The following is a 27,028-nucleotide window of genomic DNA, read 5'->3' on the forward strand; positions in this document are numbered from 1 at the left end:
TATGGCTGACTTCAGGCTTTTTCTGATATTTGTGCAGCAGACATTTTGTAGCATTCTTCTTCTACCTGTTAGTATGTTCTATGCTGTAGCACAGCCCTCACTCCGTTAGAGCTCTGCCTGTAATCTTGCCACTTGGGGAAGTTGAGGTAGGATGATTGCCTGAGCCCGAGGCCAGCCTAGGCAGGTCTTAGGCTATCCTAACTACAGAGTAACATCTTGTCTCAAATAAGAAAAAATAGGAAGAAAGGGAAAGATCATTGAAAGACAAAGTGTACTGTGGAAAACAGGTCAGCCCTTGTGTTGGGCCACCTGAGAGCCACATCTGGCTGGAGGCCGCACATTTCACCTTTAGTGTTTCCTGACAGGACTAGTGACGTGGAAGCCGTACATGGTGAATAGTCTTAGGTTCACACAGGTGCAACTTTGTCACCAGGATTTATAGTTTCATTCTGTTTAGCTTCTGAAGGCATTTCCTGTATATAAGCTAAGTATGTAAGTTGTCTTGAAATCTGAAATTCATAGACTTTCACATGGCATTGAGATGGGTGATTTCAATGGAGATTTTCTTTTATACGCATAAAAAAGGTCAACACGAAGTTATGCAAGGAATGCATTTGTAGATCATGTGTGTCCAAGAGGCAGGCAAATAATAGCTCTGTGCCGTGCAAGGGAGGAAATGCTTGCATGCTGCTCTCAGTCACTCTACTCAGCTAGGGTGCCTTCTGTAAGAAGGCCATGGGCTTGTGCCACTTAAGTCAGTTTTGGTTCTGACTCTACTGTAGTCTGTTGTTAATAACAGAGATTCTGCTAACATTAGGTTCACATACATGTATGTTTTCATAAATGCATGCATGAGTAATCTGTATACATTCATATATACATTGCATCCCATGACACAGGGTTGACTCTGTTGTAGAGTGAAATGTTAAAAGAGACCGTGTGTGTGTGTGTGTGTGTGTGTGTGTGTGTGTGTGTGTGTGTAGAGGGGGGTGTAGGTGCTGGGTTCTGAGTGTTAAACCCAGGGTCTCATGCAAAAACCAAAACCACCCAGACATTATTATTATTTGTTTATTTTTGTTTTGAAACAAGGTCTAGACTAAACAAGGCCATAGCCTGGCCTTGGTCTTCCTGCCTCATCTTTCCAAGTGCTGGAATTTTTGAGCATGTACTACCGTGTTGGGTTAAAGACCAATTTTCATTCAGTTCTACGGAGGCACAGCAGAAGCACAGCTCAAGCTGCAGCCAGTCAGTCTTTCTGCCTTTTCTTCGCACAGTGCTGAGCCCAAGTTGCCATGGGTTTTTTAATCAGCCTTTGAGGTACATATAAGTTGAATGATTATTGCTTCAAAACTTGCCTTTACAGTTTATTTGTGAAGTTACAAGTGATTTTCAAAAGGGAATGTACATTGTACTTAAGACCAAAGGAATAAATAAGAGGGGAAAGGCTGTCTGTGTATTATTAATTTGCATAAATGTTTTGCCATTCTTCAAAGTAAAATTTCAGCTGTAATATAGGATTGGAAAAAATTAGTAGTTATTTATCAGCCAGTGCTTTAGCGGACTGCTGGTAGAAACATCCAGTTTTACTTTGCTTTAGCAAGAAGAAAATTAATTTTCTATGAAGAGCAGTCCAGAGGCAGAGAAGGCTCTAATCCTTCCTGTTGGGTACCACTCCCTCCTTGCAGGCCCCTTTTAGCACCTTAGCAAGCTTGCCCCAGGGGTTCCAGCTCCACAGCCAGATCAAGTAAAAGCAGAGACAGATGGTCTCTCATCTGTTGTTTCTCTGCTAGGAACAAGGGAACTTTCCTCCTAGGCTGCCCAGTGCTTGAGTTCAGCTAGAATCTGTACTGAGACCTTGCTTGAATCTCATATCTAGAATTGTGTCTAAAGGGGAGCTGCAATTTCAGTAATGCCCTTAGTAGCTGAAGATCTCATCTAAGCCAAAACGGGGCTGCTGTTACTGAAGGTGTGGAGGGAGGGTGGGGTGTCCTGAGGAGGTAGCTCCATTAGCAAATAGTGAGGAGTGTCTATGTTTGTTAAACGATAGGCAAGAGCCAGATATTAAAATATGAAATGTACCTATAAATGCAGGTGCTCTACTACTGACCCACCCATACCAAACCTTCAAGTTTACTTTTAAAAATCAACATGCTCTAGTTTTATAAAGGCAAAATATATTTTGCTAATAAGAATTTAAAGTTTAAGATCCCAAGCAGAGCAGTTGTCCAGGATAAACTGCACAGCCAGGAGTTGTCTTTGATGCTCTTAGAACTGCCTCTGCCACCCTTGCTGAGTCTCTTGAAGCAATCAAAAAGCAAAGTAGGATCGTTGAGACCAGCACTGACTTTGAGAGTGTCATGTTCTTACAGGGATTCTTCGGTGGATGGTTTGGCAGTGAAAATGAATACATGAGAAAGACTTGTGTCTTCGTTGTAGCAGGTGAATTCCTTTCAGTGCTGGCTCATGGCCCTATCACTTGATTTTTTATTACAGCCTTAGGGTCAGTAAGCCTTGTCCCTGTAGTAATAGTCTGTCATCATTTCACTCTGAGGCTAGCGACTGGGTGCCTGCTTGTGTGCTCCGCTGTGCTTCCTCTTCTCTGCCATCTGTTTTTCCTTCCTTGACTTTCCTCTCTTCCATCCGCAGGAAGTTCCTCTAAGCCCCTCAGCCTGTCAGTAGCTCTGGGAGTTAGGAGACACGTCTGTCTTGGAGTGCTTTCTCCACCATGCGTCAGTTGACTCTTCCGTCTCTTTGAGGAGCGCATGAGTAGGTCAGTGAGTGTCACTGCCTGCTCTAAGATTTTCTTTCTATTCTCTGCACAGTTATTTGCCTAACGCCTCTGCCCTCCCTTCTAGAGGGTCCCTGAGAAGTTCCATTTGTTTTGGGGATTTCTCGATTCCTGAAACAATGATTTGCTTTCTCTAAGGTTTTATTTTTGATGTTTATTTCCATTATTCACAGTTAACAATAGTTTTAAAATATTATATGGAAAGTTCCAAAGCTAAATAACTCATAAGTCTTAAATAACTTTTAAACCAGTGTAAAATTATGTTTGTTCTATTTTGTTATCAGTCACTGTTTATCTCGTATTGTGTTTTAGCAAAAATTAAACTTTATCTTACACAGTTATTTATTGGAAAACTCACATCACATGTAAGGTGCTGTGTACAGTTTCAGCCATCCACTGGGGGTCTTGAAATGCAGTGGGACCTACTATTCTACCTAGACACGGGCTTGGCCCCATCTAGGGACTTCATACCTACTACTGGCTCGATTGATATTGAGTGTAGTGTGGTTAGGACTCTGGCTGTAGTCTGCCATGGACTCTGCTGAGAGGGACACACAAGGCCGTGGTGCTACGTCTTGTTCACTTTAGAGGCTTCTGCAGAGTTTAGTCCTTTCCATGTCATCAAAAGAGTGCATTGGAATTCCTAGCTTTATTTAGATCACATCACTCTGGTATTCTTCAAGACTTAGAATTATGCATAATTTCCATCTGTAGAACTCTTTTCCAATCTAACTTTTAGCTTCAAAGACTTGAGTCTTTGAAGGCCACACCTTGACACCACCATGGACAGTGAATACTCTTACCTACAGGGACACCAGGATCATATCGATACGTTGTAGTCTGCATGGTGCTGCATGCAGATGAAACTTACAATATTTCAGAGACAAAGCTGCACATGGAATTGTAGTAGGGTTCTTTGGTTGCTCCAACATCATAATAACAGGCAAAGAATAGAGATTGCAAGGAAGAATAGGTGGCCCTGAGATTTCAGCCCGACTTTGAGAGAATTACATGTCTGCACCTTTGATTGAGAACTATGGCCTAACTTACCTGATACTATTTTAAGTGCTGGTGACACAGTCCTGTCTTCATGGTGCCCTCTGGCAAGGAAAGAAAACAGACATTTACTAGGATATACACTCATAAAAATTTTAAAGTACAGTTGAAAGCTGAGGATGGTGGAGGCTACAGGAAGAATTAGTTCAAGGCTAGCCTGAACTACGTAGCAAAACACATACATAATTTGTTGCAAGTCTGTCTCATTTCTGTGAACAGACACCATGACCAAGGCACCTCTTATAAGGATAACATTTAACTGGGGCCGGTTTACAGGTTCAGAGGTTCAGTCCATTATCATCAAGACTGGGGCATGGTGGTGCCCAGGCAGGCATGGTGCAAGAGGAGCAGAGGGTTCAACATCTTGTTCTGAAGGCAAGCAGAAGAAGACTGGCTTCCTCAGGCAGCTAGCAGAAAGGTCTCAAAGGCCACCCCTATGGTGACACACTTCCTCTAACAAGGACGAACTTCCAAATATTGTCACTCCCTGGGCCAAGCATATTCAAATCACCACATTCATAAACAAACAACCCACCATCAAAACTCTTAAGAGAAATAGAATGCATTACAGGTAATGGGAGAAGGAACAATGGCAGGAGGGTTAGGACCTCTTACATAGAGACCTGAGGGCTCCTCCTTGATCTTGTGGTTTCATTAGCAGCTGTTACAGTAGGAACATTGCACACTGTCTTGACTTTTATGGATTTAAAGGTTACTTAGAGAGTGACCATTTCTGTTCTACTAATCATGGTGTTTAGTACAACAGGATTCTGTGTGCAACAGCTCATGAACAGAGGATACTGCAGCTGATGTATCAGAAGGAAAGCATAGCGCTAGTTGTAGTCTCTGTGGCTGAAGAGTAAGCAATAATCATTGTAGCTTTAAACTGTGGTGATACTAGGAATTCTAGGAAGGAATGGCAGCAGTAGAGGCACATTTTACCTTTTGACTGAAGCGTTTTTCTGATTGCTTCAAATTAGTAAGCCAGACAAACTGTCTTGGAAAAAACCAGGAAAAATCCTTTGTATGTGTCAAGAAGAGTAAACTCTTTCACACTGAGATTGAACACGGCTGTTTGGGTATACTAATGCAGCTACACATGCGTGGCGTCAGGGCAATGCTTCCCATAGTGCTAATAGTTTGGAACAGTCAACTTAGGTAGAGTTGACAAACAACTGCTCAGAGTTCTTACCTCTCTTCGGTTTTAAGTGTGGGCAGTTTCCACAGATGGAGAATGCATGCAGAACCCCCCAGGCCTCTTGATAAGCCTTTTTGGAGGAATCTGTCTGTGATGGGAGCCTCTGCTTCTCTACCACAGTGTCAGGATCGCCATGTGTCTGTCTATTCTGATGTTTTAATGTCTGAGCCTGTCTGACGATTTCTCCATTACTGAATGTGGTTCCTGGAAGGAGTGTGGAGTGACTGGCTCCGCTCAGCCACTTTAGAGCTATAGCTTTTACTCACAGAGGAGGACTGAAGAGCAGCTTCTAGCTCTTTTTTGCTTCTGTTTCCCCTTCCCCTTTTGATTCCATTTCAGAATGGAACCCACACTTTACCTTTCCTTTCTCCATGGGACAAATGGCAGGGCTGTGAAGCTGAAGAAAGACAGAGAGGAAATGCCCTTCATGCTTTGACGGGTATTTTTAATGGCTGCATGGCCTGTTTGTCTAGCAAGCACAAAGCCGTGGGTTGGTCTCAGATACTGTGGTACTGCTGAGGGAGGGGAACTATTTTAAGACAAAGGTATCTTAGCTGTTTGCGAAGAATTCTAAAGAAAATAAAAGAACAGTGAGTTTATTCCTTTTGGACTCTCCTTTCTTAAGAAGTTTGCCGATTCCGTTGTTAGCTCTGCGGGACTTCTTGATAGATCAGCTAAAGAGGTAGTTCAGTTGAGAGTCAGAAACTCTGCCCAGGACTAGCTAGTAACCAGCTTGATTGAGCCATCCCTGACCTCAAGGTTCTACCTGGCACCCTGAGATTCAGGATGGCCCTGCATGGTGAGGGACAGGTTTGGTGTTGTATTTCATTGTATGCAAAGTGCTTGTCACACAACAAGATCTCAGAGGATTTTACTATAGCCCAGGGCACCTTGGAGTGGGTTTCCATAGTAGAGGATGGAGCAGATGTGGACTGTACTTTCCCAGGACAGGGGCGGGGCTACCCTCCTAGTCCTCTAAGAGTGGAAGAGAAGAATATACATCTGAGCTTTCAGTCTCCTGCTGCTGGCTGCTGCCACAACCCAGGATCTATGTGCTGTTCATAAACCTGCCGAGAAGGTCACAGATGCAAACTAAAACCAGTACAGAGAGCACCAGGAGGAGGCCTGAGGCTACATCTGTCTTCTCAGTGCATGGGAGGACAAGTAGGGACTAGCCAGCTCCTTGGAGGGTGAGAACAAGAAGGCTGTACAGGTGCTTCGGCTGTCTCCAGAGAAACAAGTACAGCTACATCCCGCACAGCCTTTTAGAATGTTTTTCGGTAGCGTGAACTTTCCTAATAGTTCTGTTGTGTCAGAACCTTATGAAGCCAGGTATGGTGGCTCATACTTGTAGTCCTAGCACTTAAGAGGCTGTGGCTGCATTGTGTGAGTTTGAGGCTAGCCTGAGCTACTTAGTGAATTCCAGGCCAGCTCAGCTAATGTAAGGCCCTGTTTCCGAAAAAGAAAACCAAGCTTTCAGTGATGTAGTTCCTTCCTATAATTTCCAGACTCCACGATGCTGTATTCCACAAATGAGTCCAGACTTCTTAAGAGAACTAGCTGTGAAGGTAAAACAGAATCTTTTAAAGGCTTGTTTTATTATTATACTTTAAACTATGTATATATGTGCGAACGTGGGTATGTGTACTTGAATGCATGTGCCCACTGCAGCCAGAGGTATCAATCCCTGTGGCTGGAGTCATAGATGGTTGTGAGCTGTCCAACACGGGTGTGAGAACCTAACTTGTGTTAGCTGCTGAGCCAGCTCTCCAGACTTTAATTATTAAAATTACATATATTTATAAGTGTGCATGCCCACATGCTACATGCCACAGCGAGGGTGTGGCGCTTTAATTTTTAAAATTACGTTTACTTACATTTGTAAGTGTGCATGTCCACATGCTGGGTGCCTCATCGAGGGTGTGGCGAATAGACGTCAAGATGGCAACTTTGAGGAGTTAGTTCTTTCCTTCTGCCCTATGGGTCTTGAACTAAGGTGACTGGGCTTGGTGGCAAGTGTCTTAACCCACTGAACCATCTCACCAGACTAGTTCCCTAAAGTTTTGCTTTTTAACACCCAAGAGCAAAATTATCCCTTAAAACTCTTCCTGAGAACAGTGATAATGCTTTGCTGTAAAGAAACACCTTAGCAGACAAACACAATGGGTATGGAGTATCTACCATTGCTGACAGCCACTCTTCCTAGAGATGTGCTCTTCCTGTGCAGGGAGTTAACTGCAAGCTGGCAGGTCTTAGCCCAGCCTCCCTGTGACAACCTGAATCAGATGCCCAGGGAGCTAAGCACAGCCACACACACGTGACTCAGTACTGTCAAGTCTGTTGCTTCTTAGAGTCGCGGTTCAGAGTTGCGGACACTCTTAGGCACTGGCACACGATTAGCAATATGGAAGTGAGTGAGATTGGAGCAGCAGGGTAACTGCCCAGCTCTTTGGTTCCTGTCGTGGGAAGAGGACTTCTGCAGCAAGGATGAACATCTGCTGGGCGAGAAGTGATTGACAGCCTTCAGTGTGGGGGATATGAGAAGTGACTGTGGAGTAGGAGAGAAATCAAATGGGTAAGATGAGGTCAGCAGTCGATGCAGTGACTTAGTTACCCCAGCCCAGTGGGCTCCAGTCGGAGATCCCATTGCATTTGGGTGTGACCAGTTCTCAGTAAGTGCTGCTCCTGGGCCTCTGCATTTCCACTCCCCACTCTGACTTTCCCTAAGGACTGTGGCCATCTCCATCTCCTGTGTGACTGCTCTTGGATTTCCTAATTAGTGGGGTTATCAACCACCACAAACAAAAGGACGCATTTTCTTTCTCTTTCCCATTCCTTTGATGATGAACAGAGAGAACATTTATTACAGGCTTTGTTCTGGAACTGAAGGGAAGGCCTCATTTGTGCTACTTACGGACTGTACACTGAGTAATACCTCCAGCCAAGAGAGCATTGTAAAAAGCCCAGTAGTTTCCTTTGGCTTTACTGATTACAGGAAATACTACTGCATGGCAGAATATTGGCACTGAATAGAATACAAAGCCCATTTAATATCAACCTTGTGGAGAAGCTGGGAAAGGCCTATGCAATAATGGGAGAAAAGGAATGCTTAATAATATTGTGTACTAATAAAGTTAAATAAATATGGAAAATTGCATGTATTTAAACATGGGCTAGATCTGAATACTTTACCAGTCTCTTTCAAACAGGAGCCAAGTATTTAGGAACTCAGTCACATCATTTTGTTTAGAACTCATTATAAGTCTAAATCATTAGTGTAGGGTGAATTAAGCAAGTGGGAGCAGACCAAAGACAGGGATGTTTGGATTCTCGCTTATATAACAAGAGGTGGAGCTTGGAATACTGCTATGGTTTTAATGTCACTGTGTTTCTGTGCATGCCTCTTAAATATGTGTCAAGTGTGGGAGTGATCCTTTTCCGGAATGCTAGAATTGATTTTTGTGGATCTAACTTATAAACGGATTCATGTAAAGTTTTTCTTTTTCTTTTTTTTTTTAATGATAAATTTAGACAAACTAAATTTTGGAATTTTTTTAAACTAGTAAAGTAATGTGTACAGAATTCTTAATTGCCTTTGGTCAGAAGTATACTGCCTGTTGTTTTTGTAGTAACATTATCCTTGATAAAACTTTTGTGTTGTATTGTATCTTGTCTTCCCTGTCTACATTTTCATTAGTTTTGTGATTAGATTCGAATTAATGCTTAGGACTTAAGTTATGACTTAATGTGTTGTTATGACTAATTGTCAAGAAACTGATTCTAGAAATGTAAGGTTTGGTGGTAGTCAGTGCTGGTTTATTGAGTGTCTGTATGTGTGATCTCATTTTGTCTGTATCATGCCCAACAAAGGAGATGCAGTACCTGCTGTATGGGTTGTAAGGCAGAGGTCCAGAGCTGTCCAGTAACTGCTAGGGCCCACGGTCACACCACAGACATAGCCAGGGTTAAGTTTAGCATTGCTCTGTTTGCAGTCTCGCCTGCCCTTCAGCTGGTGCAGCTTCTCTGTGAGGCTTGTGTCATTCACCAGCTGATTCCCATGCACAAACAACTTTTCTTTCTGCTGGGAGTTGTGACCTATTCTGTAGGTCATTGCTAAGGTTGTAATTTTAAGATGAGTGTGTACGAATGCATGCTTTGTTTGTCTAGATGTGGATGTAGCTTTAAGCAGATGGAGATTAAAAGGCAGGTGGCTGAGGTGATACAAAGACCAGTCCAGCTGAGAGCTGTGTCCACCCAAGGTCTGTCTGTCAATCAGGCACATACCTCGGAACCTGTGAGCCTGAGGGGTCCTTTTTATTGGTATTATTGTTTAGCTTAGTAACTGTTCTTTGTACCCATGGAGTCACATGTACTTCGTTACTGGAAAGAGAGGAATGTCAAATACTACTGAGATACTGCGATGTGAGTATAGCGAGGACAGGTGGGTACCTAACAGTACTGAGACAATATGACTGACTAGTACAGACAGGTACCTAATAGTTCTGAGACAAGATGGCTAGTATATGCAGATACCTAATAGTACTGAGACAGTATGAGTATTACAAGTGAAGATGGATATCAAATACTTTCTTCATGTTTTCTGCTTCCCAAAATAAGAATAAAACCAAAGTGTGGTATAATTTGGAGCCTTTAATGGAGTACAAGGAAAGAGACTCATTGACTTGAGGTTAAACCAAGTTCACTGATGTAAAACTGTTTCTTTCTCTGGAAGTTGAACATTGCTGTTTGGCTGTGCAGGAAGCAATATTTACATGATGATGATGTTGAAAATGAAGCTGGATAGTGTGCTGGTTGTGTCAAAAGATAAAGAAGACATACTTAAGCCACCCCTATCCCCACCCCACCCCCCATCTGAGTATCTCAAGTGTTTTAAACCTGCAAATTTGGAGAGGGTAGGAGACTGAACAGAGCCATAGCAGATTCCAGGAGGATGAGAAGTGTCTGGGGCATTTGTGGGGCTCTTAATTTCCTCCTCTTTTATGTTGAGGTGTCCAGAAGTACTACATAACTATTGAAATGAGCAATAGCTAACCAATTGAAGAACTAAAAATAGTGCAGTCAAATAAAACTGGATCTGAACTGGAGGTGAAGTGAGACTGAGTTCATAGAGGGAGGCCATGAGTCAGTAGGAACTGTCAGAGGTGTCAGTCAGGTGCAAGCCTTTTACTACGCTGACGAGCACAGAAAGACACCACAGCCAATAATGACGGAAGGAAGTGGAGAGAAGTGGAAATGAGAAGAAGGGCCAAGGACTTTCCACCTATTACGCTGGCTGTCTTTGGGAGAACTTAATTTTACATGCATTACCTTAAAAATAGAGTATGAAAACAGGGTTTTGCCAATTGTAAGTTTACAGTATCAGGAATCAAAAAAAGGCTGCTGTATCATAGCTATTACTAGGCCACAGTTACCAGCAAGGGAGAGTTAGTTCCAAAGACTTTGGGATACTAAATTGGCCTGGGGTTCCGATTTGGATAGTCTGCTAGTTTCATGATTGTAATCTGCGACGACGACGACAACGACAAGGACAACAACAACAACAACAACAACACCCAGAACCTATCCTCGGAGCCTGCAAAATAGAGGTCTTCTGCTAGTGTTTGCCTAGTGGAAGCACCAGGCTCAAGCTTCTGCCTCCTCAGGATCTTGCTTCCTGTTCAGACATGCTGGATCCTTCTGGAGAGCTGTTGCCTGTGGACCCTTTGTTTTCTCGGGTCTGAAGAGTGGCTGAGCCTTGGGGAACTATTTCCTCCTAGGAATTTCCTGAAACAGGAAATTGAGACTTTTCTGTATGAGTGTTCTAAATGCCTCTAGGTTAAGCAATGACTACAGCAATTGTTTTTCATAAGGGACTTGGTTTGACCTTGGGAAGCCTGTTCATGGCACCTCTAGGAGGGGGGTGAAGAAGAGTAGGATAGGATAGGTATGGGGTGAGTGATGGAGAAAGACTGTGTGCCACTTGGTCTCTGTAGTGTTGGATGTTCAGTGTCCTGATGGGACCAGGATGGGAAAGCGCTCAGCACCAGCAGCTTAGTGCCAGCCGCTCAAGAGTTTACAAATGTCTTACCCAGCTTCCATTTTGTCTCTTGGGCCTAATTAAACAAATAGAGCACCCCCCCCCCACACACACACCTACCCTCCTATTGTTTCAGATAAAAGTTAAAGGGAATACTCTAGTATTCTTTTTTGTAATTGTATCTAGTATCTTTGTGTTGTCTATGAGAATTTATTTAGTGCAGAGCTTGTAAAGTCTAATGCCTCTGGGATTCAGGTAGGTAATTTTAATCCAGTGACACTAGGTAGGGCCTCTGGCCCACAGACATCTTAAGGCTCATTCAAAGTCTTGTTGAGCTACCATGTGTAAAGAGCAGGTTTTCCTGAAAAAAACAAGCAATTTCCTTTAATGTAATTGTATTTTAAATGTTACTCAGTAACTGAAAATTTAAAACTACTCTTCAGAACTTAAAAAAAATTAAGTCTCCTGTATGGACAAAATTCTCAGACTGCCAGTTTTCACTTATGGTCAGAATTTAGGATTTCCTTTTATTGATAGTAACAGGAACCTGGTTACCAAAATGTAATTGTTCAGAATTTGTTTATGACACTTAAATGGTTTTTGTTTGGATCAATACAAAATATCATTGCAGTTACATAATCTTTAGGTACTAGAAAATGCATTGAGTTACCTATATATAACATATTTTGCAAAATTCTATGGCCACTCTGAAAAACCCTCTGGGAAAGGCTGTTGTTCAGAGAGGAGCTGACACAGTGGCTGTTGAACAGGACTTTACAGATGATGGCCCTTATACTATAGTATATCGTATTATCCTGCCTTTAGTGTGAGACACCCTCTGCACTGTAGAAGAATGTTTTAGTCTCTGCAGCAGAGGACAGTGAAGATATGCCCTAAGTGCTTTCCTATGACTTACTATGAGAGACTTGAGCAATTAGCCTGTAATTTGTATTAATTAACCTTACCATGAGTAATTTCGGTTGAGCCATCCTATGTGTGTTTCGTCACCAGAGAGAATCCTCTGGCCTAGGGATATACATAGATACAATCTGTGTAAACAGATGTGCTGTAGGTAGCTTCATCTCAACTGAGAGCCTGAGTCCCAAGCTCTGCTCCTCACGTCCTTCTTGTCTGGAGGAAGTTACAGGGCCTTTCTGTGTGCCCCAGCTTTGTCATCTCTCACTTGGGCACAGTTGTCCTAGTGCCTTTTCATATGGAGTCAAGATCCTAGGCTCTGTAAGACTCTTGGGACTGTGTCTGGCACACTGCTGAGCATGTGGTGTTATTGTATTTTACTGTTTATCTCTAGAGCTCTGTCAGGTCAGGTCTGGGTTAGTGGCCTGCAAGCTTAGAACAGAATACAGCTGAATGTACTCATGGGGACAGAAGCACACAACCCTTGGACAGTCCATGGCTGTGGAAATGGATGGAGAGGGACAATGGGAGGGCCCTGTTTTGGACTTTGAAATTGGAATTTCAGACCCAGCCTCACTTACAGCTCATCTTGTCGCTGATGGTGGGTAAGTTCTTCAGTCTCTTAGAATTCTTTGTCAGAGCCTATAGCTTCTTATTCTTGGTGTGTGCTAAGTTTCCAGCACTTGGAAAACACTGGGGGAATATGGTCAGGTGTATGCAGGTAGTCTAAAATCTACTAAAGTTAATTAAGATGTGTATTGATCAGGTTTCCATGGGAATCCAAGACATCCATTACAGAGTCCTGAGCATTCAACTTGTCACAACATCGTCACTACGATGCCGTCGAACAGTGACTGGACTCGTAGTCTAGTACCTTTGAACCCTTTCCAATGTACTCTTCAGGTTGGCAGCTACTGCTTACACACAGTAGGCCTCCTTTTTGAGGATAGTTGCTCTGAAGTGAATGGTTAACAGAGATGAGGACATGCCTTGGCCTCGGGGCTGGCAGGAAGACCAGGTTTCTGCTGGATGACAGCACACTCCTTAGGAACAGTTCATCTCAGAGTTTCTTTAAAGAAAAATCCTTGCCTGTTCTCACACATTTATTCTACACATGACATTTAGACTAATTTGTCAACTTCTAAAAAGTAATTCCTATTGAAAATTTGAATGTGATTTGTGCCAAGTATATAAGCAAATTCTGGTAATATAGTATAATCCAAATATATAGATTAATTGCACCTTGACAGTCTTGGAATGTGGTGTGTGTGTACATGTGGTGTGTGTGTTGTGCTGTTCTCTCTCCTTTTTAAAACACTTCTTTTTTTTAATCTCAGTAAGTGAAGTTTTATAGTTTTATTTATACAGGTCTAAACATTTCCTCTTAAAATTTGCCTCTAGACATTGTAGATTTGCTTTTGACTGCTGTGGAGAATACACTATTCTGAAATTGTATTTTGTATTGCTTGTGGGTTTTTTTTTTTGTGGATAAAAGAGGAAAAAGCTTGCAAAAGTTTTATTTTTCTGTCATCCTCTATTAAATTATAAGGTGTGTTCTAGCTTTTACTCAGTATTGTGCCCCTCCTGCCTTTAAAATACATTAGTGTTTTGACCTTTCTACCTCTAACATGTTTTCAGTTCTTTCCTTTAAAAAAAAAATATTCCTGAATAATAGTAGTCTGGTATTTCCAATATATGCTTCTTTTACCTTAATTCTTGTATGATAGCATTTCTGCATTCTCATATTAAAATTAACTTTGACTAAAACTTGTAATGTTTTGATGTTAGTTACCACACAGTTACCACTCTAGTACCATATCCTTATTTGGTTTAGAATTTGATGGGACTTCCTTTAGTGTTCTACCTGGAAGTAGAACCTCATAGCTGTAGGGCACTCTGGACCTTACTAGCATCATGAAAAATGGGTGTGAGAGAGGTGCAGTGTTTGAGCAAGGCTATTTTATATATATATATATATATATATATATGCACATAACAGTAAAGATCGTTTCTGGGCAGAGGGTGAGGCTTCGTGGTAAAACCTTGCCTAGCGTTGTGGAGGCTCCAGCTCTGGACCACAGCGCTGCAAAGGAGAGGAAAGGCCTGACCTCGTCCTTGCCCTTGTGGTCCAGATTGGCCTTTTCTCTTGACCCTGCTTCCACCTATCTGGTAAAGGGTCACAGGCATGCACGGCTTTATTTGGCTTCTCTAGTGCCTTTGTTCTATACATGTGATTTAAAGACAGCAAATATTTTAAGTACACATTTTTGTACAGTTATATTCCAAAATATTTTAATATATATGGTGTAAGGGTATTGTTTGCTCTATTAACACTAATTTCTTAAGGAAAATAACCTGTTGCCAGTGTAGCTGGAGGTAGCTAAGGGAAACCTGAGTGAGGGGCACTGCTGTTTGCTAGGGTAATCTAACCATGCTTCACTTAGACTGTGTGGACAGTCAGGGCATCCGAGGTGCAGGCTCAGGGCATGTCCTAGCTCACTGCTTGCACATACCTTCCTCCTTTGCCAGCTATGGTTATAAATAATATCAGGGCTCAGAACACATTTAGGAGTAATACCGTTAAACTTCTTTAGTTTTTAAAATTCAAAATTAAATTATTCTATTATGAGAAAAACTTAAAGATACAAGTATTTAAAATGAAGATGAAAAATTTCATTTTCACTTTTTAGAAAAAACCTACCATTTTCAACTTGCTATTTACCTTTCCAGGTTTTGGTTAGCTGCTTGTCATTTTATCTTCTAACCTAGGTTGCTATTGACAGCAAGGGAACTGATGTGGGAAGAAAGGGGATTTGTATATTTTGCCATCTTTAGTTTCATAACTAATGATGTTACTTTGCACCTGGGAAGATGGAGTGAGCGTCCATGGCTTAACTGAATGTCGGTGGGTTAATGGGAGTGAGCTGTCAACTGGAGTGTGTGGTGCTTGCTCCTGTTTCAGAGCCTTACCATCTAAATCTGCTAACGTGGCTGTTCCAAGACACATAACACATAACATCTTAATTAAAATAATACAAAAATCCAGTTTTGATTGAACTATACTTTGAGTGCTTGCTTGAGTAGGTATATGTTTCAGTGTGGGTAAAGACTGGATACGTAAAGTTTGTGTCTAGGACTTACAGATACTTTTCCATGAGCAAAACAGAGCCACTGGGGCCTGAAAATCCACGGCGTAGGCTGTTTTTAAAAAGCGGTATGCTAGCGCATCTACCAGGTGTGTGTGTGTGTGTGTGTGTGTGTGTGTGTGTGTTGTTGTTGACTGAGATAGATACCTGTGTCCAAGGAGCACAGCAAACATGCTAAGTTTATAGTTAAAAATTAGTTATTTCTTCTTTACTCGCTCCCCCCCCCCGCCCCTTTTTTTTAAAGACAGGATTTCTCAGTGTGTGCCTGGCTGTCCTGGAACTTACTCTGTAGATCAGGCTGGCCTCAGGATGCTGGAATTTAAGCCATGTTCTACCACCACACCACCTGGCCTCTTCTTTACCTTTCAAAAAAATATTGTTTAATTTTTATTTGTATCAGAGATTCTTGAATGTAGTATATCCGTCCGTGTACCACATGCATATGTGCCTAGTCTACAAAGAGGTCATTTGATCCCCTGGAACTGGAGTTGTCAGTTGTGAGCCACCACGTGGATGCTGGGAACTGAGCCCAGCTCTCGACAGGAGCAGCCAGTGCTCTTTACTGAGACATATCTCTAGCCCCTTGTCTTTCTTGCATCTGTTCTGTGTGCCAGACCACATTCTGTATTCTTAGAGATACATTTTAAGGGCATCAAAGTAGACTGGAAAGAGTGGTACCAGCCATCACTCTGAGGTTTAGTTGTGGCTCACACTCCTGTCTGGGTGCATCTTCTGGTGGTGGATGCTCTTGACTTTGTGGTTTGCTTTTGATTTTTGAGGCAGGCCTTCATTTTATAGCTCAGGCTAGCCTAGAACTCAGTCCTCCCACCTCATCCTCCCTATGTGCTGGGATCACAGTGTGCGCCTCCTCACCCAGCTTGCATTTGGCATTTGGTGTCAGTGTGGCTGAGAACAGTGTGCCTAGGGCAGAGTCGAGGAAGGTTGCCCTACGTAAACAAAGACAGGGTGGAGGAGATAGAACCAGTCAGTTTTATATCGAAGTTCAAACCTTAAGCTGGTGAAATTCATGAAGAAGTTGACAGTGATTTAGAGAAACGGGCAGTATGTTTCTGCTCTTGTGGGGCGCATGTCTGCAACCAAGAAGACACAGGCTCCTTTTGCTTTTGGTTTGTAGGCCCATAGTGTTTGCCTACAGCGATGAAGAGATGAATGTAAGAACTGCCTCTGATCTCTGAACGTTCTATAGCGTTGGATTTGCTGTGTCCTGGAAGTAAGATGGGCTGCTTTCCAGTCCCTCTGTATATACAGTCAAAATCACACCTGCTGGGTTCTTTCTTTAACTTTGCTAAATTACTAAAACCTGCAGTGACTCAAAGTGTGTGTGTGTGTGTGTTGTGTGTGTGTGTGTGTGAATATATTGGATTGTACATTTTAGTTATGGCAACATGAGCCTCAACATTTTATGACTTCCTGTTGACACATTAGTCTTTGGCTTTATGTAGTGTTAGAAAATGGTAATTCTGTGAGGCCATCAGACTAGTTGCATAGGAAGGCAGGTTCTGGGTGGTAAGCAGGCTGCTCCTTAAGTTTAAGTTGGAAACTTTGATGGTTACATCAACTTCAAGTCTAGCAGGAATTCTTAAGTTGTTGCTTCAGGGCCCCGGGTGGTGAGTTAGGAATTATAGGAGTCTGAAATCATAAAATCATAACACAGTTGTGTTTCCCATATACAGGGGCAAGGCCAGAGGGAGCATGGGGGAGGGGTGGGAGGAGGTAGAATCAGCTGCAGGGCAGAGTGCTGAGGCCAACCTGGGTGCTGACACCAGTGAGTGTCAAAGAGTAAATAACATTATTTCTTCTGTGAGAAAGTACAGTCCTCCTATGTTTTTTAGAAAATATTTTCGTGTGGAGTGCAGTAACATGTTGCAAGGGAGCAAGACATAGTCCATTAGAGCCTGTTGATTGATGTAGGCGTGTTTGTTGGCTGTGTTACTTCCCCAGGCTCCTTGGAAGCAGAATCAGCATGCCTGTAGAAGGTGATTTCTTATAAACCACCATGATTGCAGATTTCTCAGCAGGGAATACAGGCTTCAGAGGTCGCCCGTGTTCTCTTTAAGAAACTGGCCAGGCATATTAGTGCCTCTGCTTTGGCAATCAGCATTGCCTTTCATTTGCTTGGTACACTTATGAAGATTAATTTAGAATGAAATGTAATTGGAAGCCAATTACATCTGATGGCCAGACCTATTAGATTGGAGCAGTGTTGCTGATTGGGAAATGGAAAGCATTGAGCTAGTGTCTGGGAAATACATCACAAACATTGAATGTCACTGTCTTCCTCAATGCCTAACTTAAATGACTTTTTTCTCTTTGCTATTGTATTAGATTGTTCCAGATAGACTTTGTAGTCCAAGAGTAAAGAAAGCCTATGGCAAAAGAGTTACTTATACATCGTAACACATTTATTATCATTTGGTTAAGAACTGGAAAATAATTAAAGAAAATCTTTAGTTTTTGATTCCTCTAAGGATAAAAGAGGACTATAAGTCACTTTCTGAATTTAGTGGTTCATTTAGCTTGTGGGGACTTAATTTCATTTGAACTAGCTCTAAAATTTGATATATGAAACAATGACCATCTTTGATATCTTTGCTTATTCTTTCCTGTAGTTTTAGTTTCTTATTTTTTTAGTTGAGATGTAATTTATATCACCATCTAAAAGTATAAAACTTTCCAGTTATACTAACTACAGAATTGCAAAATGTAATTGTAGTTGAAGTGTTTGGTAAGCTCATTAGATTCATGCAGCCATCAATCACTGTTGTCTTTGGAAAGTTCTTATCCTACAAAGACATCCCACACGGTAGCAGCCACACCCCTTTCTTCCTTCTTCACCCCTCCCTAAATGGCCCATTGATTAGGCTGATTGGATTGCTCTGGACTTTTCATGCTCTGGAATCACACAGTTAATATTTTTTCTATGTTGGGATCCACCAACTTACTGTAAAGTTTATCTAAAAGGCTTCTCTATGTTGTAACATGTATCAGTGCTTTTCTGCATGTCTAAAAGAGTTGCCAGTAGTTCAGGGGGGCAGGGGCGGGTTGTGCGTGGTCCCATTAGCTCTTCCAAGATCCATGCTTGACTGTTGGCTGACCGTGTCTTATGTAGCTCTAGTGCAGGCGCTCACAGCTGCTGTGAGTTTGTTATGGTTGTGTCATGCCCTGATACAGCATCTCATATCTCTCTGTCCTTCAGCTCGTACATTCTTCCTGTTCTCTTTTCCCCAGTGTTCTCTAGCCATAGAGGGGGTGGTGTAAATATCTTGTTTAAGGCTAAACACACAGTTCTTATTTACTTAAACATCTTGAACAGTCACGAGTCTCTGTACTTAAAAACTTTCTGTGTGCTCCAGGTTCTGGTTGGGTGAAGAAGTGTGCGTGGGGAAAGAGTCTGGGACACCTTACCTGTCCACAGTGGGAATCCTTGCTGGCTGGCAGCAGAAGTTCACCGCTTCTTTTAGGCTGAATCTTGACTTCATGAAAATTTGCTGAAAGAGAGCTGATTAGCATATAGTTAGATCTGTCAACGTTTATGTGGCAACTCCTGACATTTTAAGAATACTTGGCTTTGAATAATTTTGAAATACCAAATGCTGTGCAGCATAAGGGGGGGGGCACCTATGATTACCAGTAATTATAGAAATAGAAAAAAATAAGGAATCCATTAGTGGATGAAAAAGATATACTGTACCATACTGTTTTTGGTAAAATTATTTAAAACTGACTCAAGGTATTTACTGAAAACCTTATTTTCATAGAGATTAGGATTTTCACATTAGAGTATAGAAAGCTTATGTGCAGAACTACTTCTGTAAATCTTGACTTGCTATACAGTCTGTTTTCATCGAAAGATGTGTGTTTTATGGAGATTTAGTTGAGCACATACTTAGCATATTTTAAATATTCTTTAAATATGAAGGATTAACTAAAACATACAAGTTGTAGATAAAAACTGAGATTGAATCATGGTGAAAACCTAATGAGATTTTCTGTTAGCTAATACTATAAGGAAAGAAAATTTTTATTATAGAATGAAACTTGGGAAATTTAAATTAGGCAAAAGATTTGAAGACAGTAGAGCAGCAAATTTTATAGAGTAAAATTTATTGTTAATGGGGAGGAGGTTGTTTCGTTAATGTGTGAATAAACCATCTGGGGAACTTCTCAGCCATGGACTCTCTGAGATTCTGTCTCTGTGTGTGTTAGGGTTACTATCGCTATGGTGAAACACCTTGACCAGAAGCAAGTTGGGAAGGAAAGGGTTTATTTTTTTGGCTCACATTTCCATATCTTATTACATCACTGAAGGAAGTTAGGGCAAGAATCTGGAGGCACTAGCTGGTGCAGAGACCTCATAAGTGTGTTGCTTATTGGCTTGCTTCTCCCAGCTTGCTCAGCCTACTTTCTTAAAGAACCCAGGACTACCAGCCCAGGGGTCGGTCCCACTCACAATTGGGTGGACCTGCACACATCAATCCTAATTAAGAAAATGGCCTACAGGCTTGCCAACAGCAGGCTAGCACAGTATGATTCTACTGTAGGCCTTGGTATACCATACCTCTGTAGAACAGTGACATTGAGGCTTATATTACATGCACAATGAAGTCATTCTCTTTTTCATTAGGCACTGATTACTAATAATTTTTGGAGGACTTCTGAGCTAGGCAAAGGGGGAAAAATAACTGAGGAGTCTAAAGGGGTTGTAAATGGCTGGTCTTTGCAAGAACTTAATCTGTGAGTGTCTTAATTAGGTTTCTATTGTTGTGATAAAACACAGCGAGCGAAGGCAACGCCAGTAGGAAAGGGATTGTATGGTTTATGAGCACACAATGATGTTAGATTGTGATTAACCTTAGAGGACTTTAGGCATGCTGGCCAAGAAGTGACGACTCAGTTAAAACTTACATTCCTGACCGTAGCAAATATTTTCACCTAAATTGCTTCCTTAAAAGTTTTTTCATAATTTTACATTTTTAAAGATTTATTTATTTTATGTATATGAGCATGTTGTTGCTGACACACCAGAAGAGGGCATTGGATCCAATTACAGATGGTTGTGAGCCATCATGTGGTTGCTGGGAATTGAACTCATGACCCTCTGGAAGAACAACCAGCCCTCTTAATGGCTGAGCTATCTCTCCAGCCACATATATATGGTTATTCTTATATTACTCATTCTTGTATTTAGTCATGTCCCTAACCTCCAGAGGAAGTCATAAAATCTCTACATTAGTGAGTGGGCCAAAGCAAATTTATAATATTACCCAACCTGAAAGTCTCTTACTGTCCATTCAGTATCAAGATTACAGTTATGGAGTAACAACAAAATAATTTTAGGGTTGAGAGTCACCACAATATGAGGAACTGTATTAAAGGGTCACATCATGAGGAAGGTTGAGAACCACTGATCTAGAGCATGAAAAGATCTTGTGAATTAATAAAAAGAAGTAGTAGTAACCATTATTAGTGGATCATTTACTGTGTTCTGGACATCATACTAATACTGAATTTGTGCGTTTAACCTTCGTAACTGGTTAGTGTTCTTTTTATTCCCGTTACAAAGATGTTCAATAATATTAATTATTGATGTTAATGTTAATTATTAATGTTAACTTACCTAGACTGTCTTCGTAAAGGCATTTTGTTTTACCCATATTTAAGGTATCAAGGTATCATAGACTAATGATATCTAAAATAAAAGATTCACCATGTAAAATGTGTTTTTTTCCATGAGATGCCGCACCTTGTAAATTGCACAAGATGCATGGCTACATAGCACCAAGTCTTTAGAAAGTAATGAGGTCAACACGTATCTGCCTAAGCTCATTCTCATTGCTCCTGGCCTTTGAGTTCTCAAAAAGTCTCCTGTTTATAGCAAGTCCAGTTTAAATGGTTCCCACTTCATCTTAAAGATGCTAGTGGCCAGCCGAGTGCCTTACTACATGAGATTAGCCTCCCTAGTACCTGCAGTCAACCCTCTTCTTTACACAGCACACACATTAGACCTGTCTTTCCCTCACCGTAGCCGTCAACTCCCACAGTGTTTGAATCTGACCTAGTTGGAGAAGAACAAGTGACCTCCCATCCCTGCTGCACTGCTCATTAATTGCTCCAGGGCTTGTAAGTTGCCTGCCCTAGGGACAGATGCAGTAGCCATGTTGTTGTGGACATTATTGTTATTGCCAATCTGATTTTACACTGCCAGCATTGATTGTTATCGTGCTGTCTCCACTGGTACCCTCAGGTAGGCACGTAGTTAGCTTCTGTGTCCATGCAGCCCTGTGCCAGCTGTAATGGTGTGAGTGGTACCCATGCAGTTGCTTTTGCTTAGTCATCCAGGTCACTGGGTCGGAGTCAGCATGAATGATGCCCTCCTCAGTGTGAATTTTTTTTTTTTTTACATGATTTCCCTTCTGGGGCCCAGTTGTGCAGATGAGGACTTACTCTTCTCTATGTAATGCATAATGCAGAGATGGATCCTTCACCTCCATCTTCCTCCTGGGTGAGAGTTGAATGGAAACATGTTTTCCCTTCTAATCCTTCTTAAGGCTCTTGGTTTACCATTGAAGGGAGGCTGAAGTGACAAGTCTAGATGCTGAGAAAAGACTCTATAACTGTATGAGCCAGGGTCTCTAGGGCCCCCTCAGATGTATGGCATCAGTTGTGGGCCCTGTGGGCAGGTAGTAATCTGGGGTTTGAAGCTCTGTGCTAACTCTCATGACATGAAGGAGGAAACAGTTGCGTAGCATACATGAGTGGGACAGACAGATGGACAGCTGCAGGCCTGGGACCTTAAATTCCCACCAGCAAATTTTGGACCTAATCATGCAGGCTTTCTATATAAAATGAGAAAATAATTTCACAAATTGGCTGGGAGGGTAAAATTTATCGATATATCAAACTTTAGAACAAAGATTGGCAAATTAATACTTTAATAGACATGTTATTAATGTTAAGTAATGAAGATAACAATTTTTTAAAACTTCTTTAAGAAACAATAATGAAAAAAATAATAATGATAATAATAAAAAGCTTTATATGATGTGTTTTCTTTATTGTAGATGTTTTCTATTCCTGGACCCATTGAAAATGTGAGGAAACACCACGGTAGGGTCTGTAGAAGAAACACACGCCATCAGTGTATTAGACTTTAGTCAAATCGAAAATTCAGAGTGCCTCCTGAATGTTTTAGACAAACATTCTTTCACATTTCCTAATTTTTGTTTTTGTTTTGTTTTTTGTTTAAAGAAGAATGAACTTGCACTCCTGATTCTCCTGCCTCCTCCTCCTGAGTCCTGGGAGTGCATGTGCACCATCACATCTGGCTGAGAAGTCCGCTTTATGTGCTAAAAATCTAAAATTTATACTCTATAAAGTAGGTTTAAATTAATTCATAACTTTATCAAGCATTTTGAAGTGGGCATATTAAATACTTGTTTTAATTTTTTCATTTTTATCCTAGTAAAACTTTAAGTGAATTCATCTTCTAAAATTACTGAGCCAAGTTTGTGGTCTGCCAAATTTTCTTTTCCTCTAGTTTATTACATATGAATAGAAACTATATTGCTATATATAAGAATGCCTACATGCAGTTATATCGCTTTCCCATTGTTTTTTTATACCTTAGTATGGAATGGAATAAATGTTCTGGAAAACCTCTCCACTCCTCAGTACCTTTGCACAGTCGCTATAGTTTAAATATTCTGTTATTAAGGTCTAAAATGGCAAATCTCACTTTAAAGTATTTCAGTTTAGGTGGGCATGAGAGTGAACACGCGATTGTCTTACCACTGAAACAACTGAGATAGAACGCAGGCCAACCTCAGCAACAGAGTGAGTTCCAGAACAGCTTGGGTATAGACTAAGGACCTGGTCTCAGGAAAAATCAGACTCCCAAAAGTCTATCTTAGGCTTGTCGTCTGGAGGCTGACATTTATTCCAGGCTTGCTGAAACGATAGATGTGGTTTCGTAGAAATCATGCAGTAGAGGATTTGCACGGGATGAGAAGGAGCTGTGTACCGAGTGCTGTTGGGAGGTTTCTGTAGGTACCATAAAGCCTTCCTCAGAAACCTTTTACTGTGTTGGTGTTCAAGACAGGACGACAGGTGACATTTTGTGAGTTTTAACAGGTGGCTGTCTGGCCCACTTTTGCCACTAGCCAGCTGTGTGGATTTCGTTTAGCTTCTGTTTCAGCTCATGCCTGTGGATGGATGCCCTTTGGTCCCAGGGATGCTAAGTTGTGTCCTTTGGGTTCTGACATCTTCCTTTTTTGAGAGTTCATCTCAATTTTTCAGATTTAATTCTAAACCACCATGACCTTCTGCGGCAAGGGGCAAATTGTGCCACATCATGATTTCACCTGTCTTGGGGCTCTTTTGTCCTGTACCATGAGCTTCTGAACCACACACCTAAAGCTGCTCTGCTCTTATTTCTACATCGTTAGCCCCACTGTGATAACTTACAGGGTTAATAAAGCTAACATCAACAAGCTGTGTGTGTGTGTGTGAGTGTGTGTGTGTGTGTGAGTGTGTGTGTGTGTGTGAATGTGTGTGTGTGTGTGTGTGTGTGTGAGTGTGTGTGTATGTGTGTGTGTGTTTTCCTTTTTGAGAGTAGGTCTTACTATGTAGCCGAGGCTCGTCTTGAAATTCAGAATCCTCCTGCCTCAGCCTCCCCTCCAAGGGCTGGGATTACAAACACACATTACTATACTATACCAGGCCCCTTTCTTGCTTTGATATTTACAGTGGAAAAGGAAGTTTTTTCCTTCATTAGAATTCTCTAGACCATTTGGCGTGTGGCTTAACTAAATACAGTTGAAAGAAAGAATAAAATCTAAAGAAGATGGAAATGGAACCCACTTCTGTCTTGGTGATGATATTACTGTCTTCTTATAGCCAGTGCAAATAGGATGAAATGAAACTTTCCAGAACACATGTTAAACCCAAAATACTATAGTTTGGATCGTAAATGTTTTCCATGGGCCCAGGTTGAAGGCATGATTTCCAGCCTAAGATTCCACACATTGAGGTGTGGTGGAATTGTTCAGCTGTGGGGGTGGGTGGGTGAGAAGGTTAAGTCACTGGGATTGTACCCTTCATTGGGATCTGGTCATCACCTTTTTCTGTCTTCTGCTTCTTGGCCACTTAGACAGCTTGCTCTACTGTATGTATATATGTATGTGTGTGTGTGTGTGTGTGTGTGTGTACATCTCCTGTCACGATGCTTCATCAAGGCCCAAAGCAGTAGAGCCAATTGAAACGTCCCAAAGGTTGAAGCAATATAAGCCCTTTTTTTTTCCCCTTTAGGGTGATTTAACTCAGACATTTTAAAAGTGATAGAAAACTGACTGTTAACAAGGTGGTAAGGATGTTCTAAACACGTTAAACCTTTTTTCTACAAGAAAGCATGTTTTATGCCATTGAGGCACATGGGGCATAAGACATTTGTAATACACTTTTCTAATTTAATAGTAATAGGGAAGATACAGTTATGACACCAAGGAACAGAACAGTTTAATAAATTGCTTCTTTAAGCATTAAGTATGTGTTGGGAACAGTAATTCTAAGAAGCCAGCTGGGTGTCTGTCCATTCGTCCAGAGGTGCAGCAGCTAGGCTGTCTTGTGCCAAGGTTGCTTTTGTCACGTGGTTCAGTCTTGCTGCCAGCCAGCTGTATTTGGTTTATTTCCTGAGTTTTCATAGCCACAACATTTATTATCCATTCAAACACTGGCAGATTAAATACCATGAGAGAATTACTTAACAAAGCAACCACAGAGAGCTACCTGTCCCTTTGTTTCTGTTTTAGGAAGGAAAGAAAGGCCTGCGATCCATCTGGGTGTGGGGACTTACTGCATAGGGTGTTTTGGGGAGACCCTTCCCAGCCTCCACAAGTTCAGTTGCATACTATGCAGGGATAGCTTACATTAGAATTGATTCAGAGAAAAGTCAAAGGGAAAGCCAGCCTTTTGACTGCATGGAGTGCTTTCTAATCTACTTGACTTTGGACTATTCTCAGGTGATTGTCTTTTTATGATAAACACCCATGATGACTTTGCTGAGAGTCAGCAAGTTTCAGCAAAGTCAGAATTATCTCAAGAACCTGTAAAAATACGCCAGACCCTTACACATACAGGGCTGGGTCACCCTGCCTGGGAAGCCCTGAGGCCAGCAGCGCAGACATGCTTGTCTTTAGCAGCCTCTCAGGGACTGAGTCGTTCACATTCTTAGCAGTGACTCGCAATCTGGTAGGCTTCATTGTCACAGTATCTTTGGGAAAGTAACATGGTCAGAGTACGTTATTTTGTCCATAATCTAACTTGAAAACGGTGTTATATATTTATTAAAACTCTGGTAAATTAAAGGCAACTGTCTACTTGGATAAGGTTCACAAAAATGCATTCAATATTTCTCTACGCCCTCAAGATTCCCAGGCTAATTTTATCATTGGTTTTTTTTTTTTGTTTGTTTGTTTGTTTACGAGTGTGTGCAGTCAACACAACACACATGTGAGCTCAGAGGACAGCGTCTGAGAGTTCTGCTCTTCCGCCGTGTGAGCCCTGAGCATGCGAGCCTGGTAGTTAGGGTTGGTGGCATGCACCTTAACCCCATGAGCCAGTTCCTGGCCTCATTCTCGTCTTCTGAGATTAGTCACTCACAGGAAATCTGTTATTTATGATTTATAGACAGGCTTCTTAGACACATACATTATTAAGCAGTACACATAATGAAGCTAATGTGCTAGTGTTGAGATCAGTAGGCAAGCCACACATTTCTGATTTAGTGTTGCAAGGGGAGTCTGGAGATCTCTAGACCGATACATTAAATAACTAATGACTGTTTTGTATTGAAGTCTGAAAGTTTAAGGAATGATCTTTTTTTTCCCCTCCCTGAGACAGGGTTTCTCTGTCCTGTGTAGTCCTGGCTGTCCTGAAACTCCCTCTGTAGACCAGGCTGTTCTAAACCTCAGAGATCTGCCTGCCTCTGCCTCCCTAGAGCTTGGATTAAAGGCATGCACTAACAACATCCAACTTAAGGAATGGTTTTTATAAGAGCAAATCTAATTTAATAAAACTTTTCTGCATTTTTTATTGTATAACTGCTTAGACAGGCATTTAAAAAAGTATTTTAAAGTTTTCAATAAAGACACAATTGGATATTGCTCTTGTTTGAGACAGGGTCTCACTTTATGTGTGAGACTCAGAGATCTGCTTGCTTCTGCCTGAGTGCTGAGACTGAAGGCAGCAGCCATCACACCATTTTGCAGGCCCCAGAATCTGAATTTTGCTTTGTTTCTCATTCTGAAACACAGCTATGATGATGATTCCTTTTCCATCCTGCTCTTGGGGCTGAAACCCTATTCTTGACCATCATCCCCATGCCTAGGCAGAGGTGTCCTAGCATCTAGTTTTAAGGCTCTGGCTCTGTAGTTTGGTGGTACACACACCTGAGTCTTAGGGTCCTGTAGTTCTGCTAGTCAAGAGACTAGCTTTGCTGTGAATTGTATCTACGGGCTTAGACAAGTTATTTAACTTGTCAGCATCTGCAATCATTTTCTATTTTAACAATGATATATAAAATTACTGCAAGAAGACTGCTTCAGTAAATCTAAAGATTTATTTAAAACACAGACTTTGAATTGGGCGTGGTGGTGCCTGTCTTTCTTCTCAGCCTTTAATCCCAGGCAGAGGCAGGCAAGCCTTTTTTAATTCCAGGCCTGTCTGGTCTACATTGAGAGTTTGAGCCCAATTAAGGCTACCTAGTGAGACCCTGTCTCAACAGTAAACAAACAACAAATGAAAAGCAAAACAACCCCCACAAACTATGAGGTGTGGGATTTTGTGTGTGTGTGTGTGTGTGTGTGTGTGTG

General features: G+C 41.5%; 1 protein-coding gene across 2 annotated transcripts in view; it reads left to right on the top strand.

Annotated features, from left to right (window-relative positions):
• Window positions 1-27,028, top strand: part of LOC110285306 (guanine nucleotide-binding protein G(q) subunit alpha) — a 243,182-nt gene that overhangs the window by 34,939 nt on the left and 181,215 nt on the right. The window contains exon 1 of one of the 2 annotated variants that reach the window (XM_029472526.1): window positions 11,570-12,599. The exons of the other annotated variant lie outside the window; for it this stretch is intronic. Within the exon in view, the coding sequence (XP_029328386.1) occupies window positions 12,506-12,599 (94 nt within the window). The 5' untranslated portion in view covers window positions 11,570-12,505. Of the gene's footprint in view, window positions 1-11,569; window positions 12,600-27,028 lie in introns of those variants that run through there. 2 annotated transcript variants of the gene reach the window in all.

The sequence above is a fragment of the Mus caroli genome, chromosome 19, assembly GCF_900094665.2.
Source record: "Mus caroli chromosome 19, CAROLI_EIJ_v1.1, whole genome shotgun sequence".
NCBI classification, from domain to species: Eukaryota; Metazoa; Chordata; class Mammalia; order Rodentia; family Muridae; genus Mus; species Mus caroli.